Source organism: Stomoxys calcitrans, chromosome 2 (assembly GCF_963082655.1).
Source record: "Stomoxys calcitrans chromosome 2, idStoCalc2.1, whole genome shotgun sequence".
Taxonomy (NCBI): domain Eukaryota; kingdom Metazoa; phylum Arthropoda; class Insecta; order Diptera; family Muscidae; genus Stomoxys; species Stomoxys calcitrans.
In genome coordinates, this window is record NC_081553.1 from 158424415 (window position 1) to 158445932 (window position 21518).

The following is a 21518-nucleotide window of genomic DNA, read 5'->3' on the forward strand; positions in this document are numbered from 1 at the left end:
TCAAGCATGTATATACCCCTATACACCTGCAAGATAGCCATTGGCAAAAGTTGGGGGCTTAGACCGCGCGTCATGCATTGGGTATATACTGCAGTTGTCCGACCCCTAATGCTATTGTATATGGTGTTGTTGTGTGATGGACGGCGCTTCAAAAATCCACCTACTGCTCAATACTTTACCGGATCCAAAGGATGGCTTGTTTGTGCATCACAGCCGCACTGAGAACGACACCACCTGATGCATAGAATTTAACGCTATATCTAATGCCTCTGGACAATGTGGCTAGACAAATTGCTGCGAACACTGCCGTGGGGCTAAGCGAGTTTTCTCTTTGGTCATGTGGCGGCTGCGGACACTTTTTTATCCTTGATACAATGTCCGATGTTTCAACCAGTGTGGATTACACACCTACATGACAGAACCGATTGGAACTACGATATCCTTGGCAACAGAAGTTACATAGACTTCTATACGGATGGTTCCAAACTAAACGACCAGGTGGGCTTTGGGGTGTACTCTAAAGATCTAGAACTGGTCATATCGAAAAGGTTACAAACGGAGATCCTTGCAATTAATTAAGTGGTGGAATGGCTAAAATATAATGTCATAACGATTGGCATTTATATCTTCTGAGACAGCCAGGCAGCCATTAAATCTCTGGAGAACGTATTTCTGAGCATAAAAACCGCCCTCGACTGTCGCAGATCTCTCAACTTGATGTCTGAACAGTTAAAAATTCGCCTGTTCTGGGTGCAGGAACACAGAGATATTCCAGGGAATTGTAAAGCGGACGAGCTTGCGAGACAAGTAACTACCTAACACATTCCAGGGAAACTGGAATCTGTGGTCGTGCCTCTAGCGACATGTATGCTCAGTTTTCAGGAACAGGCCCTAAGGACAACGAATGATAGATGGTTACAAAGAGAGTGCTGTGATCATTTCAAAACTATGTGGCCTAATCTTGGCTTGAAGAGGTCTACCGCTTTGCTGTCACTGTTTAATCGGAAAACTTGACATCGAAAAAGAATAGACTATAGAACACATTCTGTGTGTGTGTCCCGCACTAGCAGTTAGAAGAAATTTCACTTTAGGTTCTCAATTCTTTGAGAACCTGTCTGATTTGAACTAGAAGGTATTTTCCTTCTGCTGTTCCTGTGGTATCACAACGGACGAAAGCGTCTAAGTGAGTCTGAAGGCAGACTGCCACTTTGACCTAACCTAACCATGTATATAGATGTAACTTTATCCCTTAATTTTATTCGCAATTTGCAAATCTCGGTTATAAAATTTCTCCAGAGATGTCATTTGCAGAAGAAGACATTTGTATACCGATCGTTATATATTATGCGCAGATTCAGATTGCTTACAAAATTTTTGACTTTTTCATCTTTTGATATTCCATTCTGCAGTCAAAAGTTATGTGGGATAGAAACCAAAAAAAAAATCAAAAAAAAATAAGAGTTGTGCGTGTAATACTGTTTGTTGCTTTATTGTGTGTGTTATCGCCATTTGCATGGACATCGAAAGCAAACACCTTTTACAATTTTTGGTTTCTAACCCGCAAACTATAGACTGAAGAATCGGATTTCGAAACACGATTCAGGAAAATTTTGGTGAATTTTGTAAGCAGTTTGTATCCCAAAATACAGGATTTTTAAATAAATCCGGATTTGAGAGTACTTAAGCAAAAATTCCAAATATGAATTATATACTTAGTGTAAAATCGAAAAAAAATTAAATATTTAAATGACGTATAAGTTTGAGCAGATGTAAAATCAGAACGCATAGAAAACTCATCATGATTTCTTGAAAGTTTATAGATCAAATGCTGCTTTTCGCTGCTTATGGATAAAATTGTGTTTTTTATTACTTTTGTGACCTTTTCAAGACACTAAAAAATAACCCCCAAACCCGAAAATTAAATAACCCCTAAATAAAATAAGGCATTTTTTAGTTGATGCACCATTATCAGTCGCTCCTGCCTGTGGTTAAAAGCAGTTGCTTAAACTCGTATTAAATTTTGAATATGGGAAATGTTTAAGTACTAAAATTATAAGAACTATGCAGGAATTAAAGGGCACATAAGAGAAAATTTAGAAGAAGCCTGTTGAAGTAAAAAGCGCCCCAGGCGAAAAATCGTCTTCAATTTAAAATTGCGAGCGCGATTCTACGCGCTTATTCCAAATTTTCTCTTTTGTTCCTCTTAATATCTGCATAATAATAGTTTATAATTTTTTTTATTAATTTTATATGCAACATTTTCGATTCATTAAACTATAACTGAATTTTATTAAATCATTTTGAAGAAAACAAAAATTTGCAATTTTCCACATACCACTCCCCTAAATTGGTTCATGTCTGGTATTGTGTCCCAACCTAAGTACCGGGTTTTTTTAACCGTGTAAGCCGGATAATGACATAAGAAATGCTCCAACGTCTCATCATCTTCCTCACATGCTATATATCACTTGCCGCACCGATTTTGCATAAGTGAGCTCGTAGTTCTATGTATCCAGTTATGATACCGAAAGCTATACTGACCTCCTTCTTACTTCCCATAGCCTCGTCCTCTCACGATCTGGATCACCCCATAGGATGCGAGTTCGTCGACTACACCCCTAAATCGGACTGCTTCGACCCGAAAGGCTTCGGGTTAACCAAGTTTATTGACAGGAATCCTCTGGCCTTCACTGCCAAATCGTCTGCCCTTTCATTCCCCCTTACTCCGTTATGACCCGGCACCCAAACGATGCGGATTGTGCCATCCTCAGAGGAAGCGTTAATCTCCTTCTCGATGTTCACACTGGACATCCTCACGCATTCCGTGATCACCCGGATCTCCGCCTCCAGGACCGTATTATGGTCAGGCAGTCTAAAACAGATCTCAGTCCCTGGGTTCTCAATGTAGACTCCCAGACCCATACTGTCCCCTAGCTTTGATCCATCCGTATAACATGATCTTCCAGATGGCAATACAAGGGTTCCGTCAGTCCAAGACTGTGCCGCTGGCAGCAGTTCCTCGCACTCGACCATGTATCCGATTGGAAACCTCTTCCCTTCCTTCCTGGTTTCCAATCGTCGCCTCGACAACACCGCGATGGTATGAGCTGCTGCCAACCTCAAACCACTCTCCCATCTTCAATCTATTCTCCCATCGCCATAGCAGTCTTCTTCTAAGTAGTCTTCCGAATTTTGGCCAGTTTGTTTTCAACTTATTACGAAAGGTCGTTAGTAGTTTTTAGGTTGTTCGTATTCAAGAATTCTGCCAGGGCTTGGCTCCGCTTATCAATGTTCACATCACACTCTATTAGTATCTCATTTCCTGTCTGTTGTGCTTTCCTCACCAACCGCTGCAGCTCCGACGTATGCGGCGGTGTCGGAGAGTCGAAAGGCAGATAAAGTGAAGCTAGGTATGCTCCACCGTCTCCCTGTCTCACCACTCATACATCCGACGTTGACAACTCTGGGAAAAATAAATAATTTAAATTTTTATGACAAATAAAGCAGGTCCTCAGTCGGCTAACACTGGTACCAGCATAGAGTAATGGGTAGTTGATATGGTTCAGTCCAGAATCATTGTTCCGGGTCCATGACACCGGAATTAAAGCAATATGAATCTTTGAGTAGCTGTCTCGCTCAGGTTGTTTCTGGATGACACAATCATTGGTCCTCCATTAGATAGGCTTCTTGGAAGTGCGTGATGGCCCCCTGTTCTTTAAGCTGCATTGAGTTTCCCGTCACTGCACTGCATGATGTTTTAATATTAGGATCTCTGCATATCCACTGTACTGCCTGATGTTTAAGCATTAGGATCTTCATCCATCCTAGTCTTCCTAATCTCGAGAAACTCGTTGATGGCTCCGTCGTCGGGTTCCTGAAATAGTAACCGTTGAGTGGAGAGGACGTGTTTTCATTTCGTTTCTTGAAAAAAAAAATCGTATCTCGGAATTGGAACCTATTACGAACAATTTTAAGCTTTTCAAGCTCAATAGTGGTGGCATCAGACCGTAGCATGTTGTTTTCCCCTCAAATAGATGTGGGTGTTTTGGCTTTTAAACTTTTCGAAAAGTTTAACATTTATATGCGTTTTTTGGACGACAAACAATAGATAATCGCTACATTGTTGTATTTTTGAACAAGTACGGCATTTAGTATCAAAATAAAAAAGGTGGAACACAAGTGGCATCGTCCAAAAAAAGTGCCAAATTTGATACTAAAATGCTGTATATAAGCGATACAACACCACAATTACTCCAATCTAATTAAAGAAAAAAACCAAAATGTGATTTGTAGCCGACAGCGTCAAACAAAATCAAAATTAATCAAGCTTAACGGGTGTTGTGCTTTCCACCATTGACATGTAAAAATTAGAACAGTGCCGTTCTTACACTGAACACACAAATGTAACAAAAATCATATGATTAATGAACAGTCGACTCTTAAGTCATAAGTCTCATAGCCGCAAAGCCTGCCTCAAGGCCCGTTTACATGGCACATCATGGTAAGCTTCTCATGAATACATGACCCACAGGCATGGCTGAAAAATCAAAATTTTTTTTTTGATTTTTATAACCTCCACCATAGGATGGGGGTATACTAATTTCGTCATTCTGTTTGTAATTCCTCGAAATATTCGTCTAAGACCCCATAAAGTATATATATTCCGTTCATCTGTCCGTCCGTCCATCTGTCTGTCGAAAGCACGCTAACTTTCGAAGGAGTGAAGCTAGCTGCTTGAAATTTACAACACATATACTTCTTATTAGTGTAGGTCGGTTGGAATTGTAAATGGGCTATATCGGTTCACGTCTTGATATAGCTGCCATATAAACCGATCTAGGATCTTGACTTTTTGAGCCGCTAGAGGGCATATCTTATCCGATTTGGCTGAAATGTTGCACGATGTGTTTTGTTATGACTTCTAACAACTGTGTTAAGAATAGTTCAAATCGGTCCATAACCTGATAAAGCTGCCATATAAATCGATCTGGGGTCTTGACTTCTTGAGCCTCTACAGGGAGCAATTCCTATCCGATTTGGCTGAAATATAGCATGACGTGTTTTGTTATGACTTCCAACAACTGTATTAAGAATGGTTCAAATCGGTTCATAACCTGATATAGCTGCCATATAAACCGATCTGGGGTCTTGACTTCATCAGCCACTAGAGGAAGTAATTATTATCCCATTTAGCTGAAATTGTGCATGAGGTGTTTTGTTTTGTTACAACTTTCAACCGATTTGAACTAAGAATAGTGCAAATCGGTCCACAACCTGATATAGCTGTCATATAAACCGATATGGGATCTTGACTTCTTGAGCCTCTAAAGGGCGCAAATATTATCCGATTTGGCTGAAATTGTGTACAACGGCTTCTCTCATGACCTTTAACATACTTATCGAATATGGCATGAATCGGTTTATAGCCTAATACAGCTCCCCTATAAACCGATCGACCTTTTTTTACTTCTTCAGCCCCTAAAGTGAACAATTCTTACTAGATTTGGCTGAAATTTTACACAATGACTTCTACTATGGTCTCCAATATTCAGTTCAATTATGTTCCGAATTGAACCATAACTTTATATTGTTCCAATAACATATCAATTCTTTTCTTTTATCCTTTGTTTGCCTAAAAAGAGATACCGTGGCAAGAGCTCGACAAATGCGATCCTTGGTGGAGGATCGATACTTGTTTTCGATGATTGGCGTCTATCGATTACCTTTTAGACAGTAATGTGCAGTCATTATTTGACAGATATTGAAAAACACATTATATATTCAAAGAAAAGAAAAAATCGATGTAGCGTTTTTGGCAAAAGATGAATACAACTAATAGCTAAAAGCTTCATTTAACTTAATTTCTATTTACATAAGTTTAATTATCTTATTGTTACTTCAATAAGATGTGTAATTTTTATACCCACCACCGAAGGATGGGGGTATATTCATTTTGCCATTCCGTTTGAAACACATCGAAATATCCATTTCCGACCCTATAAAGTATATACATATGTATATTCTTGATCAGCGTTAAAATCTAAGACGATCTAGCCATGTCCGTTCGTCTGTCTGTTGAAATCACGGTACAGTCGTTAAAAATAGAGATATTGAGCTGAAATTTTGCACACATTCTTTTTTTGTCCATAAGCAGGTTAAGTTCGAAGATGTGCTATATCGGACTATATCTTGATATAGCCCCCATATAGACCGATCCGCCGATTTAGGGTCTTAGGTCCATAAAAGCCACATTTATTATCCGATTTTGCTGAAATTTGGGACAGTGAGTTATGTTAGGCCCTTCGATATCCCCCTTCAATTTGGCCCACATTTGGATATAGCTGCCATATAGACCGATCCGCTGATTTAGGGTCTTAGGCCCATAAAAGCCACATTTATTATCCGATTTAGCTGAAATTTGGGACAGTGAGTTGTGTTAGGCCCTTCGACATCGTTCTTCAAATTGGTCCAGATCGGTGCTGATTTCGATATAGCTGCCATAGAGACCAATCTCTCGATTTGAGGTTTTGGGCCCATAAAAGGCGCATTTATTGTCCGATGTCGCCGAAATTTTGGACAGTAAGTTGAATTAGGCCCATTGATTTCATTCCTCAATTTGGCCCAGATCTGTCCAGATTTAAATATAGCTGTCATATAGACCGATCTCTCGATTTAAAGTTTTGGCCCATAAAAGGCTCATTTATAATCCGATTTCACTGAAATTTGACACAGTGACTTATGTAAGGCTTTTCGACATCCTTGTCGTATATGGTTCAGATCGGTTTATTTTTGCATATAGCTACTAAAAAGACCAATATTTTGTTATACACAATTGAACAATGACTTGTACTTATAAGTTTTTGGTCCAAATCGGAACATATTTCGATATAACTGCAATGGGACATAAGGTATGCAATTTTCACCGTTTGATGAAAGGTGGTTTACCTATATACCCGAGGTGGTGGGTATCTATAGTTCGGCCCGGCCGAAATTAACGCTTTTGTACTTGTTTGATTTTAATTTTAGACATTCTATCAAAACTCAAGTTAATGCATTGGGTTGCCCAAAAAGTAATTGCGGATTTTTTAATAGAAAGTAAATGCATTTTTAATAAAACTTAGAATGAACTTTAATCAAGTTAAAAGTAACAGCTGATAACTGACAGAAGAAAGAATGCAATTACAGAGTCACAAGCTGTGAAAAAATTTGTCAACGCCGACCATATGAAAAATCCGCAATTACTTTTTGGGCAACCCAATATATGATAAAAAGTGGCAATATACTTACAATATATATTACTAGCTGACCCGGGCCCTCTCCGCTGTGCCTTCTTTTACTTTATATGGAACAAAATTTTCCTTTGAATATTTATTTTCGACAATTAGAGAGCTTATAGTGAAATACAATGCTAAGCAAATAGCATATCGCTTGCCTAACAGTTGAACAATATAAATGTCTTTATCTGAATCCCATATGATCTTTATTGGTCTACGAATTTAAATTTGGATGTAAGGTAACTCCATTCTTAAAATACTTTATTTCATCCCGATATTCTCATTGTATCTGATTTGGGGGTGTCTTCGGGGGTCAGGTGGTCCCCCAGGCACTTGGCCCTGAAAAAATATCAGCATCGTGCTCTTCTTTCAAATACCATTTATTTAAACCCCATATTACCATTGGTTTAGGGGACTTTACATGATGAGGCGTCCCCCAAAATTGGTTATCAAATTTGTTTTCTTATCTCAAATGCCTTTTATTTGGACCACATTTTGGCATGGTCGAAAAATTTTTAACCTTTGGGGGTGTTTTGGGAAAGGGGTGATGCCCTAAATACATGGTCCTACATTTGGATATCAAATTCGTATTCTTCTCCCAAATACCTTTATTTGAGCTCCATATTGCGATGGTCAGTAGAAAATTGCTGTTTGTGGGGTATTTTTGGAAAAGGGGTAGACCCCAAGAAAATTGGTCCCGAAAGTGGGTATCAATTCTTGCTCTACCCCCCAATACCTTTCATTTAAGCTCCACATTGACATGGTCAGTAAATATGCCCGATTCAGGGGTGTTTTGGAGATTGGGGTGGTCCCCCAAACACTATTCTCACATAACCATGTCCCATTGGCCTCAAAATTGGATATCAAATTTGTTTTCTAATCTCATTTATTTAATGCAAAAGTCAGCAAATATGTCCGGTTTGGGGTATTGGCCCTAAAAACTATAAATATTTAGTTCCACTATCTTTCAGAGCCAAATTGTCTTGGTGAGCAAATACGTCCTATTTGGGGGTTGTTATGGTGGTGGGACGTTCCCTAAACAGTTGGTCCCTAATGTTGATATCAGATACGTGATCTACTCCCACATACCTTTAATTTGAGCCCCATATTTCCATAGTCGGCTAACATGACCGGTTTCGGGGGGGGTTTTAGGGGATGGGCGGCCACTCAGTGAGCTGGCCTTGAAATATATATCGGATTCGTGTTCTACTCTAAAAAACCTCTTATTTGAGCCTCATATTGCAATAGTCACCAAATACTTCCTATTTGGGTGGTGTTGTGGGTGTGGGGTGGCCCCATAGACACTTTTCCGAATATTAATATTAGATTCGTGCTTTACTCCCAAAGACCTTTCATTTGAGCCCCATATTGCTATGGTCGTAAATTTGTCCCATTGGGGGATGTTTTTGTGGAGAGCCGGGCCCCCAAACACTTGGTCCCATATTTGGATATTAGATTCGAATTCTATACTTTAATGCCTTTCATTTAAGCCCCATATTCCTATGGTCAGTGAATAAGTCCAGTTTGGGGGGTGTTTTGGGGAAGAGGTGGACCTCCAGAAACGTGGTTCCACATTTGGATATTAGATTCGTATTCTACTCGCAAATACCTTTCATTTGAGTCCCATATTGCCATGGTCGGTAAATATGTCCGATTTAGTGGTGTTTTGGGGGTTGGGGTGGTCCCCCTAACACTTGGTCCGACATTTGTATATCAGATACGTTTTCTTATCCTAAACATCTTTCACTTGAGTGTCATATTGTCGTGATTTATCTAAATATATGTTTGGTAGGTTTTAGCGTGGGGCGGCCCCCCTAGATACCCTGAATTCTGAATCAAAATTGTTCTAGCGCATCTTTGGGGTTTGTCTCTTTCCTCCTTTGGGCTGCATGCTATTCTACCGTAGTAGTTCCAGTCACGATTTTTTCTGCTCTTCCTGTGAAATTCCTGCCTCCTGCATCATTCCTAGTTCATTTATCTTCCTAATTTTGCTACATTTACTAAAGGGTGATTTTTAGCTATTATCTTTTTGGCTACACTGGTTTAAACAGCTCACACACGTTTCGTGTTTTGTTTCACTGTCAAACATCTTCAGTTTGGTTTTTTGCCCAAAATGAAAGAGCTTGACTTGCATGACATGTGGTTTCAACAAGACGGTGCCACATGTCACACATCACGAGTAACAATGAACTTATTGAGAGGCAAGTTCGGTGAATATCTTATTTCACATTCATATTTAACCCCTTAAGACTATTTTTTGTGGGACTATGTTGACCTATTGGAAGACAACATTGAAGCATTCATTTGTGAGATACCGGCCTGAAGAGTATGCCAAAATTGGGCTAAGTGGATGGACCATTTGAGGCGCAGTCACGGTCAACGTATGCATGAAATTATCTTCAAACATTAAAATATATGGAACTATTGATTTAAATAAAGATTTCATGCATTTTTCTGAATTTTATGTGTTTTTGTTTTTTTTTTTTGGAAAACTTTCCTATGGCTCCTAAAAAAATTACCATTTATAAATCACAATTTACCAGTTTTTATACCCATAATTTCCTTTGAATATTTATTTTCGACAATTAGAGAGCTTATAGTGAAATACAATGCTAAGCAAATAGCATATCGCTTGACTAACAGTTGAACAATATAAATGTCTTTATCTGAATCCCATATGATCTTTATTGGTCTACGAATTTAAATTTGGATGTAAGGCTACTCCATTCTTAAAATACTTTATTTCATCCCGATATTCTCATTGTATCTGATTTGGGGGTGTCTTCGGGGGTCAGGTGGTCCCCCAGGCACTTGGCCCTGAAAAAATATCAGCATCGTGCTCTTCTTTCAAATACCATTTATTTAAACCCCGTATTACCATTGGTTTAGGGGACTTGATGAGGCGTCCCCCAAACACATGGCCCCAAAATTGGTTATCAAATTTGTTTTCTTATCTCAAATTCCTTTTATTTGGACCACATTTTGGCATGGTCGAAAAATTTTTAACCTTTGGGGGTGTTTTGGGAAAGGGGTGATGCCCTAAATACATGGTCCTACATTAGGATATCAAATTCGTATTCTTCTCCCAAATACCTTTATTTGAGCTCCATATTGGGATGGTCAGTAGAAAATTGCTGTTTGTGGGGTATTTTTGGAAAAGGGGTAGACCCCAAGAAAATTGGTCCCGAAAGTGGGTATCAATTCTTGCCTACTCCCAATACCTTTCATTTAAGCTCCACATTGACATGGTCAGTAAATATACCCGATTCAGGGGTGTTTTGGAGATTGGGGTGGTCCCCCAAACACTATTCTCACATAACCATATTCCATTGGCCTCAAAATTGGATATCAAATTTGTTTTCTAATCTCATTTATTTAATGCAAAAGTCAGCAAATATGTCCGGTTTGGGAGTCAGATTTTGGGTAATTTGCAATAATGTTGTCATTTGTCAACCGTTTTAACATATTTGCTCGAAATTTAATACGGATTGTTTAATAACCCGTCTGAAAACATCCTCCGATGTCCATCAAAATTGGACCAGAATTGGATATAGCTCCCACATTGTACTTTTAGGGAAGGTGTAGGGTATTATACAGTGGGCACTGCCCTTCCTTGCTGGTTTTTGATAAATTTGTGCTCAAGTGCAAAAAGGGGAGACGCACAACCCTCCAATATGCACACAAGACCGAGTGGTGTTAACATTAGAAAAAATCAAGAAATGGAGGAAAAGTTTATGCAAGTCTTAAATTTATGTATAAAAAATGTTCGGGAAGAGACATAGGTACCTTCTGCATTACAGTTCTTCTACTGTCACCATATTCTACAAATGTCATCTCTCGCGATGTTTTTGCTCCAGTTTGATCGGACTTTCAATTTCCTGATTTTTAATACCTGATTCCTGATAATTCCTGTTCCTTTCTGAATCAAAATTGTTCTAGCGCATCTTTGGGGTTTGTCTCTTTCCTCCTTTGGGCTGCATGCTATTCTACCGTAGTAATTCCAGTCACGATTTTTTCTGCTCTTCCTGTGAAGTTCCTGCCTCCTGCATCATTCCTAGTTCATTTATCTTCCTAATTTTGCTACATTTACTAAAGGGTGATTTTTAGCTATTATCTTTTTGGCTACACTGGTTTAAACAGCTCACACACGTTTCGTGTTTTGTTTCACTGTCAAACATCTTCAGTTTGGTTTTTTGCCCAAAATGAAAGAGCTTGACTTGCATGACATGTGGTTTCAACAAGACGGTGCCACATGTCACACAGCACGAGTAACAATGAACTTATTGAGAGGCAAGTTCGGTGAATATCTTATTTCACATTCATATTTAACCCCTTAAGACTATTTTTTGTGGGACTATGTTGACCTATTGGAAGACAACATTGAAGCATTCATTTGTGAGATACCGGCCTGAAGAGTATGCCAAAATTGGGCTAAGTGGATGGACCATTTGAGGCGCAGTCACGGTCAACGTATGCATGAAATTATCTTCAAACATTAAAATATATGGAACTATTGATTTAAATAAAGATTTCATGCATTTTTCTGAATTTTATGTGTTTTTGTTTTTTTTTTTTTGGAAAACTTTCCTATGGCTCCTAAAAAATTACCATTTATAAATCACAATTTACCAGTTTTTATACCCACCACCATAGGATGGGGGTATACTAGTCCCATCTAGTCATTCCGTTTGTAGTACTTCGAAATATTGATCTAAGACCCCATAAAGTATATATATTCTTGATCGTCTTGATACTCCGAGTCGATCTACCCATGTGCGTCCGTACGATTGTCGAAATCACGATAGCGGTCGAACGCGTAAAGCTAGCCGCTTGAAATTTTACACAGATACTAACTATTGACGTAGGTCGTTGGGAATTGCAAATGGATCATATCGGCTCAGATTTGGATATAGCTCCCATACAAACCGATCTCCTGATTTGACTACTTGAGCCCCTGGAAACCCCAATTCTTGTTCGATTTGGCTAAATTTTGCACATATTGTTCTGTTACGACTTCCAACAACTACGCCAAGTACGGTAGAAATACGGCTGAAGTTGTTGTTTTATTTTGGATTGCAACGTGGTAGTTTTATTGTATAATACGATGCGTGTACAATAAGAAAAGCACCAAAAACAAGGAATACGTACTAATGAAATAACTAACTGTCCCCAACATAGAGACATTTATACCGGTGTTTTCACCGGTTTATTCTGCGAAAAGAAAAATGCCTCAAAGCAGCCACACAATGGACTAAAATGACTGGTGAAATGATCGGTAATTTATGTTAATAGTGGTGAATTTACCCCAACTTCCTGCAGGGAGTGTTTGTATTCAAACACATTTTGTAGGAATGACATGCAAAAAAGGTCGGTGCATGAAACAACAACGCATGTTCACAAAATCATCCACACTTGATGATTGCAGAATCTTTTATTAACAATGCGAATGTCTTTGTCCAACTAATTTTTTTTGTGCCCAAAATACATAGTCTAAACATTTTGCCAAAGGTATTGATTTACTTGTCATATTTTTTAACTCACGGAAGATTCGAACTGACCTAATGTATATCCAAATGAAAACTGATTCCAAATGCTGCGGTAAGCACAAAAACGAATCGGTATTTAGTGTGAGAATAATAAATGCTGACGAGCTGGCTTTAGTTGCCGTAGGAATTGGTGCGTAAATATATATGTTGGCTAGTCGCTAGAGAGACTCAAAAGATATTTCAGATATCAACAAAATGTGCCATTTAAATTTGTTATCACCAACATCAGTGTCCTTATACTGGTTATATGGCTATTTGGCGATTGTAAGTGGATGTGTGAGGCAACTTATAGTTGAAGTCGAAATTTTGGTCCTTACATATATCAGAAATGTTCTAACTGCAATACAAGACATGAACTTTTTTGATGTTTACAAATATAAGACAAAGCGTAAATGTGCTTCAGGTCCATCTCCTTGGCCGATACTGGGAAATCTTATTCACATTGCCAGTTACGATTCTCCATACAAAGGCTTTTCGGAAATGGCAAAAAAATTTGGTGGCTTGTACAATTTGAGTCTTGGTATGAGGCGCTGCGTAGTTGTGAGCAGTATGCAACTGATAAGTGAAGTATTGAATTCTAACGGAAAACATGTTGGCGGTCGACCGGACTTTATTCGATTTAATGTGCTTTTTGGTGGCAATAGAAGTAATTGTAAGTATTGTAGTATTGTCTACCGCTAAAGTCTCTTCGAATTATCGAATATTTTTACAATCTATGGAAGTGGCATAGATGTAAAGTTAAAGTTATTATTAAAACTTCTTTAAGCCAAGAACCACTAACTGGTGAAACTACAACAAACAGCTTAAACCTTAAAGCAGGTCTTTAAAAGTTGGTATCTAATGAAATCAGCGGTCTTCGAATTACTTACAGCTTAGGTATTGTTGTAGCCGCTTCCAAATACTGCAAAAGAGCAAACACATTAAGCAAAAAAAATTGATTTGAAGGACTTATATCTGGTATTTCCGGAAAATATTAAAATGGTAAATCGGCTAACTAATTATTTTGAAAACAACAACGGCAAAATTTTTTCTAGACGTTATTGTTTTTCTGTATGCCCCAAAAATCCAAAAAGATTCCGTCGGCTACACGGAAAGACGGAAACGGCTACATGATATAAAACAGTGATTCTGAATCGATCAGCACACTACATCACTACCACAGTAGTGATGCAGGGTATAAACCATATTCGCATTGTTTCGAACATATAAAATACCCATAAGGATCCGTTAACAAGTACTATATTCAACTTTAGGCACATGTTGTCATTAACCGATTATTTCGCTTCATAGAATGAAATGAAAAAATTAATGGCAAGTGTATCTCTACTTTATAGCTTTGGGCAATCTAATAGTCATGTAAGTATGATTGAATATATATGAATGACAGTGATTGCTGTCATCCGCAAATGATTAGGTAGGGTTCGAAGTCTGACTCAATAGATCGTCAATGAAAATAAGGAAAAGAGAGGGAGAAAGGGCAGAGTCTCGTATTTATCGGAAGAAAACCATCTACAATAACTCGTATAATGCGACCCTCAACAAAGCTCGATGTAAATCGAGCGAAATAAACACCGACATCAAAAGCCACAAGCTTTGATAGAAGTGCACCATTCTAGACTCTATCTAGTGCCTCGACCTAACTCTCACTAACTGGTGTATAGAGTGATCCCAACTTTCAGACAGAAACGCCATCAGGGGTCCCATAGAGCGATTTCTGCGGAAGCCATATTGTCGGTCACTAAGAAGGCCATTGGACTCTAGATACATCACAAGATGATGGTTAACCATACTCTCCTTTACCTTGGAAAGCTCTGAGCTTATCGTGATTGGTCGGTAACTGGTAGAATTAATCGCTTCACCTTTCTTGGGTGTCGGCTGAATGTTCGCAAATTTTCAACACGCTGGGAAGACTCCCGATCGATAAGCAAGGAAGAATACGTAGAACAAGTGCTGATATACCATCCGGGCCCGAGGATTTATTAACATCGAGATCGGCAAGAACCCTTTTGACTCCACGTGGTCAAAAAAAAAACCCGAGGCATCAAACTCGATACGTTTTCAATCGCTGGGAGTGGTTGATTGCTTTCCGGCAGGGAGAAGTTCCCAGCAAACATTTCAGCCTTATCAAGTACTAGCATTCTTATTCGAACGCCGATTGCGGAGGAAGCAGCGTGAAGATCGGAATACGAAAAAGAAGCGGAAAGAATGCAGTGATCGAAATTGCCAAGAAATGCAAGGACACTAATTTCATGCTTCTCAGGGTGTGAAGTTTGAAAAAGGTCAAGAATATTATTTTGCTGCCCTTGGATACACGAAATGTGTGTCGGTTCATTCACGACTTGCACCAGATCATTCTACCCAGCGAAGAGTTTAGCGTATTCGATCACCGGAGTCGTATGTCTCGAATGGGAAAGCCAGGAGGAATTGTGGACATTGAAATCTCCAGCTACAACGATTTGAGGTTGAAGACAAGAGGCGATTTATGGATGAGACACCCCCTGGACTTGCTGGCTGTAGCAGGGGACGCTATGGTATCCATCTTTATTGTTCCACTTGAGCATCGTCGGAATGTGAGATGCTGGGTACTGTTCTATTCTATTATTGGTATGTGTCCCACTGATATTGCAAATTGCAAATTTGCCCATGAGCATTCCAGGAGCAGGAGCAAACTTCCAGGAACAGGAGCAAACTTCTCGTATATCAATGAGTGCAGATCGATTAAAGTTTAGCTCAATGATAAGGGGGTTTTACATGGCATAGTACCTCACAAATGTTGCCAGCATTAGGAGGGGAAACCCACCGCTGAAAATTTTTTTCTGATGGTCTCGCCAGTTTTGTACACATATAAAACTTATTTATTTTGCTGAAATTCGAAACAGGAATATAGCTGCTATAGGTTCAGAATTGAGAATTTTTAACCAGATTTCAACAAAATGTATAGATATTTGGATATATCCGAGGTGGTTGGGATCCAAAGTTCGGTCCGAACGAACTGAATGCCTTTTAAATTATTTTTCTACTTAAAGCAAATTTTAAAACTTTCCGTTTTTATCAAACGCCAAATGGAACAGGCACAAGAGAAGTACTTTGTAAGCGAATCCTAAAAGAATTTTTAATTTCTGAGTAAAAGAGCCATCCTTTACGCAGCCGAAGTTCCTAAATATTTATCCTGCCTGTTCCATTTCCAGCAATATACTTTAGGATGTAATAGATGTTACTTTTGTGTCGAAGAATATGAATATGTAACTGGGAAGTCTTGGATAACAACAGCTTTCCCTTCATCGTTACATTAGCTTCAGCCATGATGAAAACACACGAGAAGTGGTTCCTTCCCTAATAAGAAGGAAGGTGGAAGGAAAATTCAGCACATACTCTACAGTGATATCCCTAGTAGACCTGAGAAGCAAGTGAAAACTGAGGAGGGCATTGATGTGATCGTGAAGCGGATCAATGATAGCCAGAACGACAGACGGACGGACTTGGATGAATGAGAATGCAGTGTTAGACTTACACTACACTGAAACAATTTTGGTCCTAATTATAAAGATTCGAGCCAAAGATTAGCAAACTTAATTTAAAGATGATACATTTTCCAACATTTTAAGGGAACATTCTTTTGGTTCAAAATATTTTCTTTTATATTAAGAACTAGCTGACCCAGGCCCGCTCCGCTGCGCCTTCTTTTACTTTATATGGAACAAAATTTTTCTTGGAATATTTATTTTTGACAATTAAAGAGCTTTTAGTGAAATACCATGCTACGAAAATATTATATCGCTGGACTAACAGTTTAAAAATATAAGTGTCTTTATCTAAATCCCATATGATCTTTATTGATCTACGAATTTGAGTTTGGGAGTAAGATGTACCCAGAAAATGGTTGCCAATTCTTGCTTTACCCCCCAATACCTTTCATTGAAGCTCCACATTGAAATGGTCGGTGAATATGCCCGATTTAGGGGTGTTTTGGGAATTCGGTTGGTCCCCCAAACACTAAGCCCGAGCAACGTGCTCTATTCTCATATATCTATATATGATTTATTTGAAGCCCATATTGCCATTGGCCTTAAAATTGGATATCAAATTCGTCTTCTAATCTCATTTAAACTCCCTATTGCAAACGTCAGCAAATATGTCCGGTTTGGGGTATTAGCCCTTAAAACTATGAATATTAAGTTCCCCTCTCTTTAAGACCCAAATTGTCTTGGTGAGCAAATACGTCCTATTTTGGGGTAATTATGGTGGTGGGACGTCCGCTAGACAGTTGGCCCCTAATGTTGATATCAGATACGTGGTCTACTCCCACATACCTTTAATTTGAGCCCCATATTTCCATAGTCGGCAAACATGACCGGCTTGGGGTGTTTTGTGGGATGGGCGGCCACTCAGTGAGTTGGCCTTGAAAATATATATCGGATTCGTGTTCCACTTTAAAACCGCTCTTATATGAGCCCCATATTGCAATAGTAAGAAAATACTTACTATTTGGGTGGTTTTGTGGGGGTGGCGTGGCCTCGTAGACACTTTTCCCGAATATTGATATTAAATTCGTGCTTTACTTCCAAACACCTTTCATTTGAGCCCATTTTGCTATGGTCGTAAATTTGTCCCCTTTGTGGGATGTTTTTGGAGAGAGGCAGCCCCCCAAACACTTGGTCCCATATTTGGATATCAGATTCGTATTCTATATTCAAATACCTTTTATTTAAGCCCCATACTCCCATGGTCAGTAAATAAGTCCTTTTTGGGGGGGTGTTTTGGGAAAGGGTGGACCCCAGAAACGTGGTCCCACATTTGGATATCAGATTCGTATTCTACTCGCAAATGCCTTTCATTTGAGTCCCATATTGCCATGGTAGGTAAATATGTCCGATTTAGGGTTTTTTTGGGGCTTGGGGTGGTCCCCCTAGCACTTGGTCCGACAATTGGATATAAGATACGTATTCTTATTCTAAATACCTTTCATTTGAGTCCCATATTGTCGTGATTGGTCTAAATATATCCTTAACTTTGGGTCTTGTTATTAAAAACAAAAATCTATAATGAAGGTCAAAATATTGATGAAAGTTAGGAAATTTACCTTAGGACAAGACAACAGTGAACCGTTGTTAAAGACGCAAAAAGCCTTACAAATAGGAGCGTCTTTGAATGTTTAATTTTTTTGGTTAAGATGTTAAATTTAAAAAAGAATTTAAAATAAAAATTTTAATTAGACAGTCATCTATGAGGTAAAATAAGTGTCAATCAGCGATCAAAATTAAATTAAACGGATGGTCATGTCCGTTAGTAAATTGGAAATTACATTTAAAGATGGCGTCTTATTTTAAAGTTTTGGTTCTTTGGCTCGTTTTCATCGCTAAAACCCTTCCAATAAGGAAAAATCTTAACTTTTGGCCCGACTTTTTTTCAGTGTATGATCAAGTGCATTAGCTTAACCGTAGTAATTTAATAAAATAATAAATAATAATAAATATTTCCAAATAAATTTTCAAAATTGACAATTTTATTTCGCTTGCATGTCAAAATCCGCATGTTTTCCTAAAGGACAACGAGAATCCGCCGATATATAACTAAATATAAACACATCGGCTCATATCAAGTTATATGACTGCATTTTGTGACGTTTTGACTGCATTCATTGTAAAAACAAGAAGACTAAATAAAAATATGTTACATTTTTATTTTCAGCTTTAGCTCTGTGCGATTGGTCGCAACTTCAACAAAAACGAAGAAATTTGGCCAGAAAATATTGCTCACCGCGCAATGGAAGCCATTTTCTCAAAAGCATAACTGACGTTGGCAGGTTTGAGGTCCACGAACTTCTTTTTCAAATGCATCGTTTGGTTGGTGAAAATAATGAGCCAATTATTTTAAAGCCATTAATTCAACGAGCATGTGCTAATATGTTCAGTAGCTACATGTGTTCTACAAGATTTGACTATAATGACATCGAGTTTCAAAATATTGTTCACTGTTTTGATGAAATATTTTGGGAAATTAATCAGGGTTACATAATTGACTTCTTGCCTTGGCTGGGCCCACTTTACTACAACCACTTGAAAAAAATTATCAAATGGTCTGAGGAAATCAGAACATTTATCTTAAAGAGAATTATTTTAAAAAAGGAAAATAACATCAAATCGTCTGTAACAGATAATGATTTTGCAGAAGCTATCCTCAAAAGCTTGTCGGCGGATGAGGGCATAACAAGAGAAAATGTCATATACATGCTTGAGGACTTCATCGGAGGACATTCGGCCATTGGCAACTTAATAATGCTGACATTAGCCTACATTGTGAAAAATCCTGAAATTGGAAAAAATATTCAGACAGAAATTGACAACACACTTGATAACTGCCCCAGGCTTATTACTCAAAAAGATGCAAGTGCAATGCCGTATACAATGAGTACAATTTACGAAGTTTTACGATTTTCTTCTTCGCCTATAGTACCACACGTTACAACAGCTGACATAGAAATTGGAGGTTACGATGTACCAAAAGGAACCATTGTTTTCCTAAACAACTATGACCTAAATACAAACCCAATATACTGGAACAATCCCGAAGAATTTGATCCAAAAAGATTTATTGTTTCGGAAGGAACTAAGTCCAATTTGAATGCATCCAATAATGAAACCGAGCGTATTAGAACATCGATACCGCACTTTTTGCCATTTAGTGTTGGCAAACGTACATGCATTGGCCAAAGTTTGGTTAAAGGGTTCTGCTTCATCATAATCGCAAATATAATGAATACTTTCAATGTATCTTCCAATGACGTTTCGCAAATAAAAACATATCCTGCATGCATTGCCCTACCTGTGGACACATTTTCGCTCACCGTTACCCCGCGAAATCCAACAGTAATGTAAGAGTGTTATTCCAATATCTATCTCTTCGCCAAGTGAACGCCAACCTGAATTTATATAATTCAATTTTCTATATGTACCAGATTTAAATGTATTTAAACCACATTATAAATGCCTGGTGCCAAATACAAAAATAATTAAAATAAAAAAAGCTTAAATTTGTCCACTGCTAAAAATTTAATTTATACAAAACTAAGCAAAAAATATAGATGTAAATATATATTAACACAAATATATATATATATATATATATATATATATATATATATATATATATATATATATATATATATATATATATATATATATATATATATATATATATATATATATATATATATATATATATATATATATATATATATATATAAGCTATATAATAAGCTATATAATTTGTTAATATCGGAAGGGGGTCGGACCCTCCCCTAACATCAAAACGACACCTAAAATCAAAAGTGAACCGAACGGGGCAATATGGGACTCAACTAAAAGGTATTTGGCAATAGAGTACGAAAATGATATTAACAAGTAAAAGCGTGCTAAGTTCGGCCGGGCCGAATCTTATATACCCTCCACCATGGATCGCATTTGTCGAGTTCTTTTGCCGGCATCTCTTTTTAGGCAAAAAAGGATATAAGAAAAGATTTGCACTGCTATTAGAGCGATATCAAGATATGGTCCGGTTTGGGCCACAATTAAATTATATGTTGGAGACCTGTGTAAAATGTCAGCCAATTCGAATAAGAATTGCTTGGCTCAAAAAGTAAAATAAAGAGATCGATTTATAAGAGAGCTGTATCGGGCTATAGACCGATTCAGTCCATAATAAACACGTGTGTTGATGGTCATGAGAGGATCCGTCGTAAAAAATTTCAGCCAAATCGGATAGGAATTGCGCCCTCTAGAAGCTCAAAAAGTCAAGTCCCCAGATCTGTTTATATGACAGCTATATCAGGTTATAAACCGATTTGAATCAAACTTGGCACAGTTGTTGGATAGCATAACAAAATATTTCGTGCAAAAATTCATTCAAATCGCATAAGAATTATGCACTCTAGAGGCTCAAGAAGTCAAGACCCAAGATCGGTTTATATAGCAGCTATATCAGGTTATGGACCGATTTGAACCATACTTGGCACAGTTTTTAGATATCATAACAAAACACGTGGTGCAAAATTTTATTCTAATCGGATAAGAATTGCGCACTCTAGAGGCTCAAGAATTCAAAACCCTAGATCGGTTTATATGGCAGCTATATCAAAACATGGACCGATATGGCACATTTACAATACCAACCGACCTACACTAAATTAGTAGTATTTGTGCAAAATTTCAAGCAGCTAGCTTTACTTCTTCGGAAGTTAGCGTGCTTTCGACAGCCAGACGGACGGACGGACGTACATGGCTAGATCGACATAAAATGTCGCGACGATCAAGAATATATATACTTTATGGGGTCTCAGAAGAATATTTCGAGAAGTTACAAACAAAATTAGTATACCCCCCATCCTATGGTGACGCTGAACGCCTGGATTCGAATCCTGGCGAGACCATCAGAAAAAATTTTCAGCGGTGGTTTTCCCCTCCTAATGCTGGCAAAATTTGTGAGGTATTATGCCTTGTAAAACTTCTCTCCAAAGAGGAGGTCCCTTGTCATTGAGCTTAGAAAAACTTAAATCGGACTGCACTCATTGATAAGTGAGAAGTTTGCCCCTGTTCCTTAGTGGAATGTTCATGGGCAAAATTTGCTATATGTATATATGAGAGCTATACCTAAATCTGAACCGTTTTCCATGAAATTCACCAGTTATATCTAAAGTAAAGAG

The 21518-nt window shown here is 38.1% G+C and overlaps 2 protein-coding genes across 2 annotated transcripts in view; one reads left to right on the plus strand and one right to left on the minus strand.

Annotated features, from left to right (window-relative positions):
* LOC106084242 (cytochrome P450 307a1) overlaps positions 1 to 21518 on the minus strand; it is a 62308-nt gene that overhangs the window by 12187 nt on the left and 28603 nt on the right. The gene's annotated exons all lie outside the window — the stretch shown is intronic.
* LOC106084243 (cytochrome P450 307a1) lies at positions 12958 to 19900 on the plus strand. The gene is made up of 2 exons (XM_013247804.2): positions 12958 to 13472; positions 18509 to 19900. The coding sequence occupies exons 1-2, from the start codon at positions 13016 to 13018 to the stop codon at positions 19693 to 19695; spliced, it is 1644 nt and encodes a 547-aa protein (XP_013103258.1). The 5' UTR covers positions 12958 to 13015; the 3' UTR covers positions 19696 to 19900.

What these genes read in the sequence shown, in the direction of transcription:
- LOC106084243 (XM_013247804.2), top strand. Translation starts at nt 13,016, where the DNA reads ATGTGCCATTTAAATTTGTTATCACCAACATCAGTGTCCTTATACTGG. An exon ending in TGGTGGCAATAGAAGTAATT is followed by an intron (nt 13,473 to 18,508) that starts GTAAGTATTGTA and finishes TTTTATTTTCAG; the next exon opens with CTTTAGCTCTGTGCGATTGG.